The sequence below is a fragment of the Lycium ferocissimum genome, chromosome 6, assembly GCF_029784015.1.
Source record: "Lycium ferocissimum isolate CSIRO_LF1 chromosome 6, AGI_CSIRO_Lferr_CH_V1, whole genome shotgun sequence".
Taxonomy (NCBI): Eukaryota; Viridiplantae; Streptophyta; class Magnoliopsida; order Solanales; family Solanaceae; genus Lycium; species Lycium ferocissimum.
The window spans coordinates 8,747,792-8,767,235 of NC_081347.1; the positions used below are offsets into that span (position 1 = coordinate 8,747,792).

The 19,444-nt window shown below is 34.1% G+C and overlaps 1 protein-coding gene across 1 annotated transcript in view; it reads left to right on the forward strand.

Annotated features, from left to right (window-relative positions):
* The first annotated feature begins 4,968 nt into the window (after window positions 1–4,968).
* Window positions 4,969–19,444, forward strand: part of LOC132060617 (probable small nuclear ribonucleoprotein G) — a 62,213-nt gene continuing 47,737 nt past the window's right edge. The window contains exons 1-2 of the mRNA XM_059453605.1: window positions 4,969–5,545; window positions 5,637–5,659. Of these exons, the coding sequence (XP_059309588.1) occupies window positions 5,511–5,545; window positions 5,637–5,659 (58 nt within the window). The 5' untranslated portion in view covers window positions 4,969–5,510. The remainder of the gene's footprint in view (window positions 5,546–5,636; window positions 5,660–19,444) is intronic.

Consider the following 19,444-nt stretch of genomic DNA (forward strand, 5'->3'; position numbering starts at 1 on the left):
AGAGGTTTGCACTAAGGCAATTTTTTATTTTTAACTCAGCTGGAATTTGGCAAAACTCTGCCTTGAGGCCTAACTTTTGCCTGAATAGCCTTAATTTTGCTATGAAACTCTGCCTTACGATTTTTTTTAATTGACTGAGCTGAGGTTCGAACCCCAAGCCCCGAGATATTAGGCGAAGGACAATAATTAAAGACCAACAATTTGAGGGCCAAAAATTAAAGACCAGTGCCTTTGAAGGACAATGCGCGCTAAAAAATGTTTATCTAGGATGGTTGCGCGGAATGCCCTTCAAAGGCACTGGTCTTTAATTTGGCCCTCAAATTGTTGGTCTTTAATTTTTGGTTAAAAACCCATGGGTTTTGGATTCGAACCCCCGCTCAGTTAAAAATAAAAATAAAAAATCACAAGGTAGAGTTTTGGATTCAAACTCTACCTTAAGGTAGAGTAAGGTAGATTTTGAACCTTATAAGGCAGAGTTTAGGTAAAAGTCTGCCTTAAGGTCTAACTTTTGCCCGAATAGGCCTAATTTTGCTACAATCCTCTGCCTTGCAATTTTTTTTTTTTGATTGAGCCGGGTTCGAACCAGAACCTCGGGGTATTAGGCGAAGGACAAAATTTAAATATCAGTGCCTTCCAATGGAAATCGTGCAAATGACCGGGATGAATTTGACAAATAGCCTATTTAGGATTGTTGATTTAAACTTGGCCACCTTTCAAAAATTGAAATTTAGCAACTCCTTAATTAATAAACAATATTTGGACAATAATGTTCCTCACGTATCAACAGCACACAACCACTTCTTCTCCACACAAAAGTGTTTCTCCTTAATCTTCTCCAACTCTAAGATAGTGTCCTAAAGCCATAACAAAAATGACAAAGTTATGATAATACTTGCATCATGCTGTCTATTCATTTTCTTGATTCACATGTGTTTCTTGCAATTATCCTTTCTAGCATTATATAAGCCTAAATTGCTTCAGAACCCGTATATTTCTCCATTCAAATTACAAGTATTTTAAAATTCGAACATATACAAACAAAAATTTGAACAATATCATAGAATTTGAATTTATATGAGTGAAACTTCAAGAATTTCACTTGGAAGTTTGAACTTATACAAGTAAAACTGAAAAACAATCTGATGGAGTTCAAATTTGTGGCCGATGATTGAAAAGTTTGTCTTCTCTCGTGCAAAAATTGATCTTCTTTCTTGTTATTTTGCGGCGACGAAAAGAAGTAATCCCTCGGTTCCGTAATAAGTGTCACTTTAGCAAAAAAAATTATCCTATAATAAGTGTCATCTTAGGAAACAAAGACATAAATTGGCTAGTTTTTTCCAATTCGACCCTTAGACAAAAACTACAAGTTAAAGTAACATCTAAATGATGATTGGAAAGGCCACATAGTAACTTGATATTGTTAGATTCCCAATATCAAAAGATTTACTACTTGTACATGTTCTAATCAAGAGGAAAAATTAATGTCCTTTTATTATATAGGGGTAATTTGATAAACTTTACATTGCATTATTGATTTCTTAATATGTTTGTTTTTACTAAGGTGACACTTATTATGGGACGGAAGGAGTAGCAAATTAGTGGAGAACTTTGGCTCATTAATCGAACTTTCTAGATATGATTATAGAAGTATATAGAGGACAAAAAAAAAAAAAAAGAAGATAAATTAATCCGAATCGAAAGTTGAAGGAATTGAAGAGATTAATGAAGGAAGAAATGACTAGAAAGTGTATATATAAGGAGGAAGGTTCAAGACATGGAATAGTTTGAACTAATCACTCCTTCGCAAAGAGTATGTTTTATGTCGCTTGAAGGAAATTAAGATGAAATGACAGAAAAGTCACTTAGTGCTTGTTTTAATGAAGAACTGACTATTTTTCAACTACATTTAAACAGTTGGATGAAAATCATTTATCTTCCCAATTTTACTTTAGTAATCAACTCCTCCCACGCCATTTATACATGTATCGTTCCGTTGAGGCCTTGGGTTTATTGTAAAGTAGTATTTTGATTGGAAAAAACATTTCAATTTAATTATGTACTATCAAAGGTAGTTGAATTTTATTTTCTCTGATTTTTTTTTTTTTATTAATGTACATTTTTCCATTATTAAATTGTCTCGTATTTGTATTTGCCACTATTTGTAATATAGAGTAATACAAGTATACATTACATGTTTAATGAAGTGTTTGGCCAAGTTTTGGGATAAAATAAATGCTTATGGGGAGTAGCAGAAGTTGTTTTTGAGAAGTTAAAAAAAGTATTTTTCCCTAAAAACACTTTTTTAGAAAGCGCTTTTGAGAAAGGATACTTAAAATACTTTTTAAAATCTTGAGCAAATACTAATTATTGCTCAAAAGTGCTTGTTAAATTAATCGACCAAACACAAACTACTCCTCACAATTTTTCTTTTAAAAAAAAAAACACTTTTAAAAATAACTCAAGCTTGACCCAATAAATTAGAAAAGTTCAAATCTATCTATATATAATATAAAGCTAGACAATAGGAGAGTGATGTAGCATGCTCTAAAATGTCTAATCCTATTTATCTTTTCTCGTTTTCCCTTATTTTTCTTAATTATTTATAAAAAGTCATCTCCATAACTCACACATCTTCATCTTCGTAATTTACTCTTAATTCATTAAATTACTTTAATTACAAATAGGTTACCTCTTTTCCTCTTCTCTGAGGCTATTTAATTTGTATAAGATGGGCATTGGAAAGAAAGAAATTAAGCAAGGCTACGACAACAATATCATAAAAGATGCTATGTGTTTTTTCTGTTTTTTTAGTCAGCTAGGGAAAAGGTATGATCATTCTCTAAAATTGTGAGTTTTATTTTAAGAGATCTTGAATTAAATGTTTTGAACATAAGATGATATAAGAAAGTTTTCGAAGCACAATCATATTTTGTAGGTGGTAGTTCTAAACAACATGAAGCTAGCTTATTACAAGAATTTTATTTATATAACATTTTTATGTTGGATTTTGTTGTTTTATTTTCTTTTACAGTTAGTCGAAAATATTGCAGTGGGTACAACCTAAGTATATTTATACACTTTCCAGAAATGTACACTTACTATAAAGAACTGAGTGATCATTGAGTTGTGATTTTCTTCTAATAATATTTTTGTTATAGATTTATGCAATGGTTTTCTTTATCTCAATACTTTCATCATTGCTTTATCCCCTCTCTTTCTCAAGCAAATCTCAAGGTAAGCAAGACTTTTCTTTTAGTATTTTCTTCAAGTTTGTGAGAAAGATTTTCTTTTACTCGTAAAACTTTAAATATGTATTTCATTTCTCTTTGATATCAAATAATATAATGATCTAACTCAAAGGGAAAATAAGTTTTTTGTAAATTTTGGATGAGTTATTGAATAAGTTATTTAACATTTGATGATATTTTATAGAATATATGAGTAAAATAGGGTTAGATCAAGAAAATGAATAAAGTGATTATGTGAGTTTATTCAACTCATAGTTCTTTCTTCAAAACTAGATTTGGGATGAGAGAAATTATTTATCTTTAACAAAAATTTGTTCCATTTTTTATATTGAAACATACAAGTTTGATCATAGATATTAAATATTGGAAAATATTTGATACGTACGTGATATGTCTTTCCATCTCAATTCTACTGCAAAAGATCAATTAATACATAATAATGTAAATGATTCATTTCAAAACTCTGTATAAATGTTAACTAGATTTATTATGTATTTTTTCCAATTCTTTTCAATTTTTATAATTTTTATTTCTTTTCTACATTGATTTTCTACTAAACCACTCATTACACTTCAAATTCCCTTCAAACGTGAGATAACACGTCTTTCTCCGATACTCTAAGTTCTTAAGTTTTTATTTTCATTTTTATAAATAATACTTTGAAGATCTGTTTCTTTTTTCTTTCGGTGTCAAGAGAAAAAGAATAAAAATGACCCAGCAATCAGAACAAGTCTGGCAATAATGTCGTTGGAAAGGAAAATGAGAATTCTACCACCACAATCTTAAAGCTTGACATGCACAATTAAATTTGTCCTAAGATATTCAAATATTCATGAATCAGTCGGGTATGTAACTAACATGACATTAATCTAGAGATTGACAGTTTGTAAAATTGTTAACATATAATGTGCTAATTTTTAAAAATAACCTGTTATAATAGATTATTATTTAGAGTACGTATACAAATTAAATGCAGTAAATTAACATAATATACCAATAAATTCAATATTCTGATTTAGAATGAGAAAATCATTTATTGAAAAAGGTTTAAAAAATAAAGTTGGTGAATTTATTGAGTACAAAAAGAAAATTTATAATTGAAACAAATGTGAGGGAATAAGAACTTGTGAAAATAGTAATTATATAAGCATATTTTCGGTGTTTCTACAGATAATTGAAAGCTCACATCAAATAATTCAGAGGGTTGAAATCTACTTAATATTTTGATGAGTTCATATCTTATCTTAATATGAGAGAAGAAGAAAACTAAATTGTAACTTAGATGGCACTTTTCTACTGTCATGATTTAATCAATTATTTTTGGTTCCTTCTCTTCCTTAAATTATATTTATTTGAAGATGGTTCATGTTCTTTTCTTTCTAGTCTAAATATTACTCCCTCAGTTCACTTTTACTTGTCCACTATTTCAAAAATAGATTTTCACTTTTACTTGTCATTTTTAGCATATCAAGAAAAGACAATTTATTTTTTCCTGTTTTACCCATAGTATTAATTACTCATTTTAAATCATTTTTCAAATCCAATAAAAATATGCACCAATTAATATGGGTACATTGGTAAATTATGCACTTCATTTATTATTTCTTAAATAGCATAAAAAGTCTAAAATGGACAAGTAAAAGTGAACGGAGGGAGTAATTGTTTTTGAAAAGTGAATATCCAATGGTTTTTATTCATTAAATGGTGTTATTATCTCAAATTAGTATTGCAGTTACTCATGCATTAAATATGTATGTGCATGCTTAGATGACAAAGTAATGTATTAAAATTGCAAAACAATAAATTTTAAAATTTATGTCGCAAGGCAAAGGAATGGTCCTACTAATTTTTTTTGTTTAGCATCAATATTAACCACCAGTAACATTTAAAACTAATATTTTTTAGTTGTATATTCTCTCAATATACCAATAGCAATAATTAAAGTTTTTTTTTATTTTTTTATTTGTGTAATTAGTACGTAGTTTTAAGATGAAATTATGCAATTCTAATTTAGTTTTATTAATGTTTGAACTTCTTATTAATAGAAGTTATATCAGATACACAACATAGAATTAATATACATTTCATATAAGTACTTGGTATGGATAAACAAAATTTATAAATTAACCCGAATGTAAGGTATTTACACGTGCTTTTTTCCTCATAATAAAGAGGCAAATATCTCCTAATTTGTTATAGCTTGCTAATTCTTTTCTCTAAATTTATTAATGCTTTGCAAGTTATCAATAGTAGAACACAAGGATGAGCAGGTCGGGTCAACCTCCGGATCTCAAAAAGTATGTTTATTTTCCTATCTTTTTTTTCCCCTTATGTACGTGGATTTCTTATTCCTTTTTCCATTTTTGATTTTGTTTTTGTTTTCTATAGGTATATGGACAAGCAGCTTCAAAGTAAGTTACTTATGCTTTACTTTTTTACCTTTTTTTGTTTTTTGCTTTCTGTGGATGATTTTTTTTTCCGCTGCAATTTGTTTAGGGTTTAAGAGGTTTAATAATTAGTAATGCTGTATGTTTTTGCTGCAACTATTAAGGGTTTAAGAGTTTTTGTCAATGAATTTAGGGTTTAATAGTTAGTAATGCTTTATGTTCGTTAAGTTTTTGTGGAGGGTTAATTTGTTTTTGCTGCAATTTATTTAGGGTTTTAAGAGTTTCTGTCAAGAATTTAGGGGTCATTTAGTACGAAGGATAAGCAAAAATAATCCTGCGATAAGAATTTAGTAATTCCTTATCCCTTGTTTGGTTACTAATCCTGGGATAAGTTTTCCCAGGAATAAAAGTAGTACTGGGATAACTCATACCTGCCATAGGGTGGAATAAGTTATCCCAGCATTGTAAAGAAACTTCTTCTTTTTAGAAATTATTCAATGTATATTACTTTTAATACAACAGACCAAACGGTCAATAAGAAATAATTGCAAGATAACTTATCCCAGCGTAATTTGTTTTCGAACCAAACGACCCCTTAGGGTTTAGTAGTTAGTAATGCTTTATGTTTTTAAGTTTTTGTGCTTTCAGAGGGCTTATTTGTTTGCTGCAATTTGTTTAGGGTTTAAGGGTTTTTGTCAAGGATTTCGAGTTTAATAATTAGTAATGCTTTATGTTTCTACGGTTTTGTGCTTTCTATGGAGGGCTTATCTATTTTTGCTGCAATTTGTTTAGGGTTTTAGTGTTTTTGTCAAGGATTTAGAGTTTAATAATTAGTAATGCTTTATGTTCTTTACGTTTTATGGAGGGTTAATTTGTTTTTGCTGCAATTTATTTAGGGTTTTAAGAGTTTCTGTCACGACCCAACCTTAGGGCCATGATGGGTACCCGGAGCTAGCCTACCGAGCACAATCTAGCATGCTTCTTTAATCATATCCCGGTGGGCCACATATCTAATTCACAACTTGCATAGTCTGAACGGACATAATTTCTCAAATAAAAACTCATCTACTTGATAATCATCAACTCCACCTCATATATATATACACAAGCCCATAAGGCTACAAAAATTATATACAACATATGTACCGATGAGGTTATTAAACTTCTAACTATCTACACATGTCTACGAGCCTCTATATAGAGTAATGGAAATCATAAGGACGGGACAGGACCCCGCCATGCCCAAAATATTTACAAAAAAAATAAATGAAATACCAATAGAATGCGGCTCCGAAATAAGTGGAGCGCTCCTAAGTCTCCGCTGATGAAGCTCCTAGGGATCAAATCCGTCTCCCTGTCTATTTGCGGGCATGAACGCAGCGTCCACAAGAAAGGACGTCAGTACGAATAATGTACTGAGTATGTAAGGCATGAATAACAACATAATCAAGAAATAAAGAAGCATGAGATAAAGAGATAACCTGTATATCTGATTGCCTCTTAAGGCGGATACCATGCATGCTAACTTTTATTTTCAAAACAACATCCATAAATATATACATAGTAAACTGCTCGACCATATAAGTACGGTGTTATGCTGCCCGGCCATATAGGCGCGGTGTTATCATCATTATCCCGCGTCCGGGCATCCCGCGTCCAGAATGATATTATAAGCTGCCCCCACTAATGGGTGGTTGTGCCGCCGCCGCCTATAGGGCGGCGCGATGTGGAAGAAATACATATATAAATACATTTAGCATGCACGAGAGCCCAATGAAACATTTCTACTCTATCCGAGTGACGTAAGGTCGGTTACCTCCGATGTGTCATTATGGAATCATCACCATCGCCATATCTCATCTTGAAGGAATAACTATCATAAGATGAGATCAACAATAATGAATAAAATTGGTAATCATGTGACACGCTCAATAATATCATGAAAACATTAAGAACTTTAAGCTTTGGCCTTTCTAGAATGAAAATCATCATCATAATCATCATCACTATCTTGTCTCACTTTGAAGGAACAATAACATAAAATGAGGCCAATTATCATGAATGTAATCAAGAATTATATAGTAAGCTCAATCATGTCATGAGAACATCTAGAACCTTGGGCTTTGGTACCACTAAACATGGAGTCATCATAAGAGTCTTGAGAATGATAGACTTCTAGCATTTTTGGGAGTAAGGGTAGCATGGATAGCATGTATGGGATCATAACATAGGAATCATGCCTTTTGAAAGAAAGGATTAGCCTTACATACCTTCACGTCTTCTTAACTACTAATGTTTCCTCCCAAGCACACAAAATCTACATTCAAGAGGATTCATAACAAGGTTAAGTCTTGGAAACATGCTTAAGTTCAACTAGCATAACTTAACGAGGTAACAACATTTGGGCAGCACTTCTCCTCTTTTATCAATTTCCATCATATCATAAAATAGCTCCCAAACAACAATAACCACATCTATAATATCATAATCAAGGAATTATATTCAATTCAATCTCAAACTTATCCAAAATCCCCTTTTCAAGTTCATCTTCTTTACTTCAACACTTATGACTTCTCCACTTTAATTCTTTTCCTTTCTAAGGGGTACTAAACCTTTACATCAACTCAACCATAAGAATAGGATGGATAACATACCTTGTATTAGAATAATTTCACCTTACTCAACTCTCTCTCCAAGACCAATTTCACCACAACTTTTAAAGGAAGCAAGAACCATCACTCTCCATGGATTTACCCTTGAGGTTTTGATGTTGATTCTCTCTTTAGATGCTATGGAAAGGTGTGGAGTGTTAGGGAAATAGCTCTCAAGAAGTCTCTATAAATGTAGAGAAATAAGTGTGGAAATTTAGAAATGAAGTTGGGGTCGTTTGCCATTTAAAAAGGTGGCAAAATCACCCCCCGTTCCACTTGGTGATGAGTATGAGGCCTAGCACACTGAGTGTGCGGCCGCACACTCCATCCTCAGCTTGGGGATGATTTTGGGCTGTGAGTCCAGCCAATTTGGCAAGTTGGTGACCAGTATACGGCTCAGCACACTGAGTGTGCGACTGCACACTGCCTATTTTTCCCGATTTCGCGGAAATGCATTCTTTTCGATCCGTTCGACCTCCAATCCTTATGGAACCTTCTTGGCACTTGTCTAGAACTTTATTAACCCTCCAAGGGGATCTATATCTCTCCCTCAAAGTAATACTAAGCAATGTTTAACTCACATGATATGAAAGCTTTCCAAACATGACTCAACCTCAACTTTGTCCGATGAACTTACCTCCATTACCTCATATGACTCTGGAACATTAAGGCATACTCTTGAAATTATCAAATATCCTTCTTAAACTTATAAGGGCTCCATGTCCACTTTAGGCTTACGTTAGTCTATTCATAATGAAAGTGACACGAAATTTTCTAGGGTTTGAAGAGTTTCTGTCAAGAATTTAGGGGTCGTTTGGTACGAAGGATAAGCAAAAATAATCCTGCGATAACAATTTATTAATTCCTTATCCCTTCTTTGGTTATTAATCCTGGGATAAGTTATCCCAGGAATAAAAGTAATCTTTGGAATAACCTATACCTGCCATAGGGTGGATTAAGTTATCCTAGGATTGTAAGAAACTTCTTCTTTTTAGAAATTATTCAATGTATATTACTTTTAATACAACATACCAAACGTCAATAAGAAATAATTGCAGGATAACTTATCCCAGCGTAATTTGTTTTCGAACCAAACGACCCCTTAGGGTTTAGTAGTTAGTAATGCTTTATGTTTTTACGTTTTTGTGCTTTCAGTGGAGGGCTTATTTGTTTTTGCTGCAATTTTTTTAGGGTTTAAGTGTTTTTGTCAAGGATTTAGAGTTTAATAATCAGTAATGCTTTATGTTCTTTACGTTTTTATGGAGGGTTAATTTGTTTTTGCTGCAATTTATTTAGGGTTTTAAGAGTTTCTGTCAAGAATTTAGGGGTCGTTTGGTACGAAGGATAAGCAAAAATAATCCTGCGCTAAGAATTTAGTAATTCCTTATCCCTTGTTTGGTTACTAATCCTGGGATAAGTTATCCCAGGAATAAAAGTAGTACTGGGATAACTTATACCCGCCATAGGGTGGAATAAGTTATCCCAGCATTGTAGAGAAACTTCTTCTTTTTAAAAATTATTCAATGTATATTACTTTTAATACAACATACCAAACGATCAAAAGGAAATAATTGCAGGATAACTTATCCCAGCGTAATTTATTTTCGAACCAAACGACCCCTTAGGGTTTAGTAGTTAGTAATGCTTTACGTTTTTCCCTTTTTGTGCTTTCAGTGGAGGGCTTATTTGTTTCTGCTGCAATTTGTTTAGGGTTTTAGTGTTTTCATCAAGGATTTAGAGTTTAATAATTAGTAATGCTTTATGTTCTTTACGTTTTTTTGGAGGATTAATTTGTTTTTGCTGCAATTTATTTAGGGTTTTAAGAGTTTCTGTCAAGAATTTAGGGGTCATTTGGTACGAAGGATAAGCAAAAATAATCCTGCGATAAAAATTTAGTAATTCCTTATCCCTTGTTTGGTTACTAATCCTGGGATAAGTTATCTCAGGAATAAAAGTAGTATGAGATAACTTATACCTGCCATAGGGTGGAATAAGTTATCCCAGCATTGTAAAGAACCTTTTTCTTTTTAGAAATTATTCAATGTATATTACTTTTAATACAACATACCAAACGGTCAATAAGAAATAATTTCGGGATAACTTATCCCAGCGTAATTTGTTTTCGAACCAAATGAATCCTTAGGGTTTAGTAGTTAGTAATGCTTTATGTTTTTACGTTTTTGTGCTTTCTGTGGAGGGTTTATTTGTTTCTGTTGCAATTTGTTTAGGGTTTTAGTGTTTTTGTCAAGGATTTCGAGTTTATAATTAGTAATGCTTTATGTTTCTATGGTTTTGTGCTTTCTGTGGAGGGCTTATTTGTTTTTGCTACAATTTGTTTAGGGTTTTAGTGTTTTGGTCAAGGATTTAGAGTTTAATAATTAGTAATGCTTTATGTTCTTTACGTTTTTGTGGAGGGTTAATTTGTTTTTGCTGCATTTTATTTAGGGTTTTAAGAGTTTTTGTCAAGAATTTAGGGGTCGTTTGGTACGAAGGATAAGCAAAAATAATCTGCGATAAGAATTTAGTAATTCCTTATCCCTTGTTTGGTTACTAATCCTGGGATAAGTTATCCCAGGAATAAAAGTAGTACTGGGATAAGTTATACCGGCTATAGGGTGGAATAAGTTATCCCAGCATTATAAAGAAACTTTTTTTTTTTTTTAGAAATTATTCATTATATATTACTTTAAATACAACATACCAAACAGTCAATAAGAAATAACTATAGGATAACTTATCCCAGCATAATTTGTTTTCGAACCAAACGAACCCTTAGGGTTTAGTAGTTAGTAATGCTTTATGTTTTTACGTTTTTGTGCTTTTTGTGGAGGGCTTATTTGTTTCTGCTGCAATTTGTTTAGGGTTTTAGTGTTTTTGTCAAGGATTTCGAGTTTAATAATTAGTAATGCTTTATGTTTCTACGGTTTTGTGCGTTCTGTGGAGGGCTTATTTGTTTTTGCTGCAATTTGTTTAGGGTTTTAGTGTTTCGTCAAGGGTTAGAGTTTAATAATTAGTATTGCTTTATGTCCTTTACGTTTATGTGGAGGGTTAATTTGTTTTTGCTGCAATTTATTTAGGGTTTTAAGAGTTTCTGTCAAGAATTTAGGGGTCATTTGGTATGAAGGATAAGCAAAAATAATCACGCGATAAGAATTAGATAATTCCTTATCCCTTGTTTGGTTACTAATCACAGGATAAGTTTTCCCGTATATAAAAGTATCTTGGGATAACTTATACTGCCATAGGGTGGAATAAGTTATCCCGGCATTGTAAAGAAGCTTCTTCTTTTTAGAAATTATTCAATGTATATTACTTTTAATACAACATACCAAACAGTCAATAAGAAATAATTCCAGGATAACTTATCCCAGCGTAATTTTTTTTCGAACCAAATGACCCCTTAGGGTTTAGTAGTTAGTAATGCTTTATGTATTTATGTTTTTGTGCTTTCTGTGGAGGGCTTATTTGTTTCTGCTGCAATTTGTTTAGGGTTTTAGTGTTTTTGTCAAGGATTTCGAGTTTAATAATTAGTAATGCTTTATGTTTCTACGGTTTTGTGCGTTCTGTGGAGGGCTTATTTGTTTTTGCTACAATTTGTTTAGGGTTTTAGTGTTTTTGTCAAGGAATTAGAGTTTAACAATTAGTAATGCTTTATGTCTTTACGTTTTTGTGATTTATCTAGAGGGATTAATTTATTGGTATAATACATAGATAAACACTTAAACTTAACTTCTATTGGAAACTAAACACTCCAACTTTAACAATGCACATTTAATCATGCATACTTCTAGACATTTTTACTTTTTAAAAGGTGATGAATAAAGAAAACATGAAAGACGACAAGAATAAAGATTGATCCCACTATTTTACGGTAGTGTAAAATAATGTTAAGCAAAGACAAAAAGTATAATTATATCGCACGAGGGGGCAAAAATCAATCAAGCTGGGACTCAAGAATTGAGTCTACTAAGATTAAGTATCTAATAAGATAAATTTAAAATCATATGAGAGGAAGTATATCTAATACTTTGTGGCTTTCTATCTTGAAATACCTTGTAGCTTACAAGCTAGTTGCTCTTTGGAGACGCCAGAACTAATTTAATTTCAATAGAAGTAGTATAGTAAGTTTCGGAGTTGGAACTTTAGGTGTTAATTAAATTGACGGCTTGTAGTTGTTTTCATCATCCCGAACCCAAGGCAATTTTTTTTAATATTTTATTAAATTTAAATCTAATACATAGAATATGTTTTATACATATAATCTTATTCGGTACGGTTCGGTATTTTTTCGGTTTATTTTTATAAAATTAAAAACCAACCTAATTATTCGGTGCGGTTATAAATTTTAATACAACCCATCAGTTTTATTAAAAGAAACCTAAAAATCAGTTTAATTTGGTAGGTTAAGTCGATTTTTTGAAAACCAGTGACACCCCTTGTTATACTACTAGTCTGTCAAACTTATTACTATAAGAGTTGCATTTTTCTAAGTGGTTGAAGAGTTGCAAGTTTCTCTGGAAAAAAAATACTGAGCTGCGCAACCTGCAAAAATTTCAATTAGACTACTAAACTTGAGTATTTAACATGTGGAGACTGGAGGTTATAGGACTTACTATTCCTCAATAGTTAAAGAAAAAAGTTCATTCCCTAAAATAACAATTTGATAATACATAACATGCTTCATATTGTGCAGAGCAAAGTAATAGTACATTCAGTTACGTTATTACACTGAATCAAGAATACTGCTAAAGGTTCATTTCAATTCGCTTCTAGAAACATCATTAAATGGTCAGATAAGGTACCTGGTATCATAGATACACTAATCTCACCAAATAACTTTTTAAACTGTTCATTATAAACAATTCTATCTGGCAAGGACTTTCTTTGTGGGTTCTCATTACTTATAAATGAATATGCACCCTTAAAATCTGCTTCATGAATATGAGGTTTTTCCAAAAATTTCTTGTAGAGCTGGACTTGGCGTTTATCTTTTGCTCCAGACATCAAGCTTCTTTCCGTTTTAATATCCACTGTCAGTTTGAAATCCCCCAACATAATCCATGGCGTTTTTTTCTTCCTGCACTCATGCAGTATTGGTTTTTATAGTAAATCTGGGCCATATCTTGGATCTCCAGGAACTCCAATAACTGTTATTCTTTCTTTTGATTTAATAAGCTCAAATTCATACCATAAATATTTGTTACCACCCGAGATATGCTCATAATCCTTATTTGTAGGCGTAGTAGGCCGGACAACCAAAGAATCCCATATGAACACCAAATCGTCGTTTTTCAAGAAATGAAATTTAGTTCCCAAGTCGGGCACTGTAGTAGCCTCTTGCAATACAATAATGTAAGCGTCTTGATTCGCCAATGTAAAGTCTATATCAACCTTTTTGTTGTTGATGTTCCACGATGCAATTCGTAATCTACTTCCACTTGCTTTTGTCGTCATTTTTTATTCTACATTTCATAAAACATAGATTAGCAAATAAAAATAATAATCTATTATCAATATAAAATAAAATTGGTACCAAAAAGAACAAAACAAAAATGACGTGATATGATTAAATGTCGTAACATGATGTAATCCGAATTTTCATCTCTAGTGAAATTCAGAGACATGCTGCAGTCTGTGGCAATAAGAATTATAATCAGAGAATTGTCAAAACAGGTAAGGGGTGGAAAAATGTGAGGACCCACAGCTGGGCGCTGACCATCTTTGTGAACCTCTGGGAACATGTATCTGACATGACATGACATACTCAGGTATTGTATGGGCAAGAGACACAGACAATTCGATATACGCTGCAGCGGCTGGTATCGAACCCGTGACCTCTCCCCTTTTGTTTCCACGAAGGGAACGTCTCTCGCGGTGAGGCTGCGGCTCGGTTGGTGAAAGGCGCTCCTTGGGAGTGTAAAAAGCCAGAGGTTCCGGGTTCGATACTCCCGTAGCGCTGCAGCGTGAAGAGGGATTAAATGGGGGCAAAGTCCCTGTGCGAATCGGCTGTACCCAGTGCTAACAATATCCAAGTATGCCAAGCATGCATGTCATGGAGGGCAACCCCATTGCAGCACACTGTGGATCCTCGCAAAAAAGACGCCTTTTTTGTGGGGACCTCTGGTAGGACCCGACCCCTGATGGGCCCATGATCCGACGACATGCCGGTATTGTATTGTGCCGGGTGCCCGGTTCGCACATAATCCTCTTCGGCTGAGCCGGCCTACGGGGTATCGAACCCGGAACCTCAGGCTCCTTTACATTCCCCAAAGGGAATCGCCTCTTACCCCGGGGGGGTGCGGGGGGATCCGTCGTACCCACGGCACGTACAATACCAAGTGCATGTCGGATCATGGGCCCATCGTGGGTCGGGTCCTACTGTAGGTCCCCCAAAAGGATTTATCCAGAGCAAAAGCTTTGAGGGTGGCGGATAGGTTAGTACAACTACAACCACAATTCAATAAGGAGTCGGGCGGGGAAAAAATAATAGATTTGAGAAGATGAAGAAACATAAGCTCATCATACATGCATGCACAGATATATAGAGGCACATAACATAGACCAAAGAAATGAAATGGTAAGAGGTCATTCAAACGTGAAAAAAAAAACTATTACCTACCAATAAACCATCTATATGGTTGATACAACCAACAAATTTTGAAACCATACTACAAATATTACTCCTAATTTAATCTTAAGTCTAAATACTACTAGTAATAGATCAAGGTACTCGTGACTTTTCAAAAAAGGAAAATGAGAATGAAGATGCTAAAAGAAAGCCAAAGATGATTAATACGATGGGGGAAGAAAGAGAAATTAGTTGCATAACTATGGTACTTTGAACAATTACTAATTGTCATCTAGCTCTCAGGAAATTAACTGCAACACAAACCTATCGAATACTCATCTGATGGCCTCCGTAATCATACCACCCGCCCCTGTAAGTTAAATATATGCTCACAAAGCTCGGAGAAAGTCAGGGTCAAAAGTACCGTAACGGCCAAATGAGTCGTTACATTGGTCGACGCGATTATGCATTCGGGCGCAAACCAGTGGCTTGCATTTGATCTTGCCATCGTGTTTCAATCAACATTGGTCGGAAGAGTAATAATTCCTTAAACTGAAAGGTTATGTTACACATAAGGAGCACGAGGAAGGAGCCTGAAAAAGAGACGTAGTAACATAAGGAGCACAAGGTAGGACCCTGAAAATGAGATGTTGTGTGTCGGGGATACGGAACTTCTCATGGTAGTGATTAGTTTATAAATGTATCTAGTCGAAGTTGCTAATACAGATTCAAATGGTGCTGGTCTACCCTTTCATTGTGCCATTGTAGCAATTCTTACTTCGATAGCTTTGTTGTATAAAACTATGTATAGGCTCAACATATACTATGGTAGATCAATAGGTTTCCTCAACGAGGAAGCTGAATGAAGCATTTTTTTTTTTTTTTTGCAGAAAATGACATAAAAAGGTTCTTGGAATTACTATCCAACTAATTGTTTTATGGAGATTCCCCCTGCCCTTTTCCAAGTTGCCTTGGTTTTAATGTCTTCGTTTTTGCTTATCACTACACGTAATTCTACTTAAATTTCTAAAATTGTAAACCACTTATTGGTTGATGCTTATTGGCTTAAGGCTATACATTTTTTTTTGGGGTCGGAAAGATAAACAAATACTCCATTAACTAAACAGTAGTACAGGGATGGTTGGCCATTGTCTGTCCGGGACCATGGGTCGCATTATACAAAAAGGTAGAGTGGCGAATACAAAACTATATATTGACTCTACACTAGTGCTAATATATAAGCGACAGCTGGTATTGAACTTTGTCTTGCTTTATCCTCTTTGGTCAACTGCTGAGACAAAACGGGGTGGTTCTTCCAAAACAGATAGTACATTCAAAAAGTCACCACTCAAAGTTGTTTATGCAGGCCCATCAGCTACGCCGTTAGTTTCCCTGTACGAGTGCACTATTGGGGATCATTCAGTGGATTGAGAAGCCACCTGCAATCACTATAGACAAATTTACATATGTGCACATACAAGTTATGTCACATATAGATAATCATTACACAAAAATAAATACATATATTGTCACAATCGTCGCATGTGAACTGGAATGGATTTAGTAAAGTCACGGTACAAGTCTTTAGGCAATAACGATTTCCCTCTTAGAACTATTGGTTTTGTCTTATTGTTATTTCCTATAGTTAGTCCAAGAGAACGGTACAATCTTCTGAACCTTCAAGTCAATATACTTATCCACAAGATCTTTAACTAACATTTTATAAGATCCCAACTCACGGTGATCTAACTTAAGCCACGATTTATCAAGCAACTCTTTTAGAAAACGGTTAGGTAATGCAGATCGTAAAACCATTTATTTCTCTTCTTCGCTTCATAAACCACCGGCCCAAACAAGAGTATAAGATGATCGTCTTGTACATCGGATTCTAGCGGCAGATCAACCAAATTTTTAATCATAGCTTTCACCCTACTCTTTTGTGGCTCTCCAAAAACTCGTTTATGTGTCCTTATCATCACCATGGTTTTCTGTAACAAATACAAAAATAATTAGTACTAACCATGTATTTATATCCACAAATGGATTATACAACACTTTACTTTGTACATAAAAAAAAATGGTATGGTTATTGAAGAATAAGATCACAAAAGTGGAACTAGTTGTTGAGATTGGTTGAAAGTTAGTTACAAAGAGGGAATCTTAGTTTGTTAGTGTAAGTGGAGCTTGGGAATGAGCTGTACACAACTGTGCCTTGTTAGTGAAGAATAAACTTGGTTTTGTGGATGGAACCTATGTAAGAAGTGCATACAAAGGTGAACTAGCAGATCAATGGGAGAGATGCAATGCAGTAGTCTTGTCATGGATAAGCAGTACTGTTGATCCACGATTAGTTACAACCAGTGTCAATGCATCAAACGACAAACGTGTTTCGGAAAATCTCAAAGAGAGGTTTGATAAATCTAACCTTACTAGGATATATCAATTATGGACAAAAGTTGCTACTCTTAGACAAGGAACAAATTTAGTGACGGATTATTTTTCAAAAATGTGTGAACACCATTATGTGATTGTGAGGAATCTAAAGCCTATGTAGAGCATCCACAACAAGCACAGAGATTGCTATTGTTCTTAATGGGGTTGAATGAGACTTTTGCTCATACGAGAAGTGATATCTTGTTTAAGACAGATGCACCAACTGTGAATCAAGCACACTCTATAGTAGTTCAAGAGGAACACCAAAGGAAATTAGGAGTAACTGATCCGAACAATAAGGCATTGACCTTGTTAGCAGGAAGAGGACAACAATATAGAGGAGGACAAAACTTTAAAAGAGCATAATTTAACCAAACAGGTCCACCTTGTGAAGAGTGTGGATGCAAGGGACATCTGACAAAAGACTGCTATAGGCTCATTGGATATCCAATTGACTTCAAAAGAAAAAAGACGACAAGCCAGACAGGATCAAACATGTACAATTAAGGAGGAGGAAATAGTTTCAAACCATATTTTAATAATCAGAATCATCACTTAGGAGGAAACAACTTTAGGTCATATGCTAATAATGTAGCTGCAGGTGATCATGGATAAGAAAACTACCTTACAGATGAGGAACATGCTCAGGTGAAGCAACTGCTGCACAACTCCAAAGGAGGAAATAAATGCATGGCAAACTTTGGAGGTAGCCTTTCATTACTGTCTAAATCTAGTGATTGTGAATAGATAGTAGACTCTGGAGCTACACATCATATAACCTCTTGCAAGGAGTTATTACATGACTTGAAAAGTTTAATGAATCAAATTAACAACACAGTATAATTGCCAACTGGAAAAAGGACACAAATAGCAAACAGATGAAACTGCTTGCTCATGGGAACTCATCAAGTGAAAAGTGTGCTTCATGTACTTGATTTCAAGTTTAACTTGCTATCAGTATCCAAGCTAACCAGGGAACTATTGTGCAGCATTAGTTTTTTCCCTGATTTTTTTGTACTGCAGGGTCTTTACAATGGCAAGGTGATGGGGATTGGTAGAGAAGCCAATGGTCTATACTTGTTGAGGGATGCAGTTCAAGCAACTATTGGTGCATCAATAAAGGATGTAGGTTCTGCTGAACTGTGGCATCTAAGACTTGGTCATCTATCAGAAAAGGGAATGCAGCACATCCACTCATTAAAGAATCATGTAGTTATTGGTAATCAACATTCCTGTCGAATCTGTCCTTTAGCTAAGCAAACTAAACTACAACTTTCTAATAGTATAACTGCATCAGACCATGCTTTCCAACTGATTCATCTGGATGTATGGGGTCCATATAGGACACAAACTCATGATAAGAAACAATATTTTGTTACAATTGGGGATGACTATAGCAGATACACTTGGCTTTGTTTGATTCAATATAAGACAGAAGTGTTGGTTGTGCTAAAAAAATTTCTTGTAATGATTAAAACATAATTTGATGCCAAAGTTCAAACCATGAGAACTGATAATGGAACAAAGTTCCTTAGCTCTCAATGCAAGGAATTGTTCACTTCTCTTGTTATCATTCATCAGAGAAGTTGTTCATACACACCTCAACAGAATGGGGGTGGTAGAAAGGAAATATAGGCATATCCTAGAAGTAGCTAGGGCCTTGATATTTCAAGGATCCATTCCTATTAAATTTTGGGGAGAGTGTGTTAGAACTGCTGGATAGCTCATAAATAAGTTGCCTACTGCTGTGTTGAAAGGCAAATCACCATATGAATTACTATATAGCAAAGTAGCAAAGATAGACCATTTGAGAGTTTTCGAATACTTGGTGTTTGCCTCAGTGTTTCCTAGATCAGACAAATTTGCACCAAGAGCAAAAAAAGCTGTTTTAATGGGGTATTCAAAAACACAGAAAGGTTATAGGTTATTTGACCTTCAAACCAAGTCCTTCTTTGTCAGCAGAGATGTAACATTTAGAGAGTCTGAATTTCCTTTCAAACTTGATCCTATTGAAACTGATAATATATTCCTTCCTATCACACCTGACATTCCTGCCAATACACCACAAACACCTCTCCACCTTGCCCCTTCTAACCTTGATTAGATTGACAACTCTATTGCTGCTGACTTATCTAGTGCTGCAAACTCACATCCTAC